The following is a 1,662-nucleotide window of genomic DNA, read 5'->3' as shown; positions in this document are numbered from 1 at the left end:
TATTATTTATCACGTCACTAATATTATATTGTTAATTTCTATCTTTTCTTCATCATGTATCTCTCGGGAAGCAATTTTAGATGAATTTTTCAAAACCGATGAATTGTTTATCTGAGTTCTTAATGGACTAGGTTTATTTTTATCCGCATTAAAATTTACAATTTTTTAAATCCAATCTAACTAAAACTCAAACTATATTAATTAAAGAATTTTAACCTAACTCTAATTTTAGACGTGTGGACAAGAAATTTGCTAATTTATGCCACAAAAGAATTGATCAAAGCATCTGAATTCGAAAGATGCAGCTTTTTTGGTTAAAGAGAAGAAAAGTTAATAAAATGAAGGGAAAAAAACGTGCACTTTTCAGTGTTTTAGTTAAGTGACAGCATGAAGAGAGAGAAAGAGAGAAAGAGAGGAAGAGAGGAAGACTTACCAATGTAGTCTGTTAGAACTCTACCGTCCGAGAATCTTCCGGCAGGTTTTCCGGGGAAAGTTATGCCGTAAGGGTTTTTCCAGGACCCAGGTTGATCTATTCTGGTGTTTCCGGTATCCACATAGGAGTCGCCAAAAACAAACAATTTTTGGTAATTCGTCGCATGATGTTTCAACCTACCCTCAACTCTCAAACCTATGACATGATTTTGAATAAAAACATTAATTAAGTGGTGAAGAACAACTGTTGAATGATGCATGCATATATATATACCTGAGAGAAGTAGAAGTGCTAGAGAAAGAGATAAGAGGGAAAGCTGTTGGTTGTGTGAGTTCATCATAGAATGAAGTGTTTCGATTTTGATGTGAAGTTAAAAGGAGTGTTTGATGCTGATCATGAAATCGAATGGGTTTTTATAGTGAAAGGAGAAAGAAGTGGGCAACACGTGGAATTTTGGAATTTTGAAACTGATAGAGAATTCAATGAAGCTTTTTGAGGTTTGATTTGTCATTGGGTGCTGAAAAACACGGAGAGAGTTGACAAGACTACAATCTTAAGCTGCCTCGCTCTATTTTATATATTCTTCATTCTAATCACATGTTTAAAAACACAGCTTTATTTTTATTTTTTTATCATTTTTTTACACAGAAAAGTTAATAAATATTTTCTTCTTTATTAGATTATAAACTTTAACAGCTTATTGCAATTATATATTTTCCACGAGGAATCATAAAATTTAAATAATAATGGGTCAAAATCAAATTGATTGCACACCAGGTAATTCCCAAGGCAGCTGTGCTACGCATGTGCAATTTCTTAAAATGCTCTGTGTATTAAAATATGTGCGAGAGTGGCAAGGAGGCACTTTTATCTCCAAATTGTGTTTCAACTAGTTATATGACATTTCAAAATTTGATTGGGTTAAATGTGTTTCTTAATTATAAACTTTGGTTTTTACTTTTCTAAATATTTTATAATTTTCCAAGATTCTAAATGATTTTTTTCCATAAATGATATATGATTTTGATCTAAGTTAAGGCTTATGAATTTAAAGGCTTCCAATAGATAGATTGATGTTTTTTGGAATTGTTATCGTTGTTGAAAAAAATGTTACCAAATGAAAATACACTACCCACTCGTAATTACAATACAAAGAAAATTATTTGTTCGATGGATATGGAATATACATTCATGTTTAAATGATTTCATATTATATATCTAGGAAAGAG

At 31.1% G+C, this 1,662-nt stretch overlaps 1 protein-coding gene across 1 annotated transcript in view; it reads right to left on the bottom strand.

The window, feature by feature from the left end:
* LOC106771428 (GDSL esterase/lipase At5g03610) overlaps window positions 1-1,101 on the bottom strand; it is a 12,078-nt gene extending 10,977 nt beyond the window's left edge. Inside the window, exons 1-2 of the mRNA XM_014657402.2 lie at window positions 707-1,101; window positions 434-628 (exon numbers count right to left, since the gene is read on the bottom strand). Coding sequence (XP_014512888.1) covers window positions 434-628; window positions 707-773 — 262 coding nt within the window. The 5' untranslated portion in view covers window positions 774-1,101. The remainder of the gene's footprint in view (window positions 1-433; window positions 629-706) is intronic.
* Window positions 1,102-1,662: the final 561 nt, after the last annotated feature.

The sequence above is a fragment of the Vigna radiata genome, chromosome 8, assembly GCF_000741045.1.
Source record: "Vigna radiata var. radiata cultivar VC1973A chromosome 8, Vradiata_ver6, whole genome shotgun sequence".
NCBI lineage: Eukaryota > Viridiplantae > Streptophyta > Magnoliopsida > Fabales > Fabaceae > Vigna > Vigna radiata.
The sequence above is the reverse complement of the archived record's forward strand: the minus strand, read 5'-3'. Positions and strand labels throughout refer to the sequence as shown.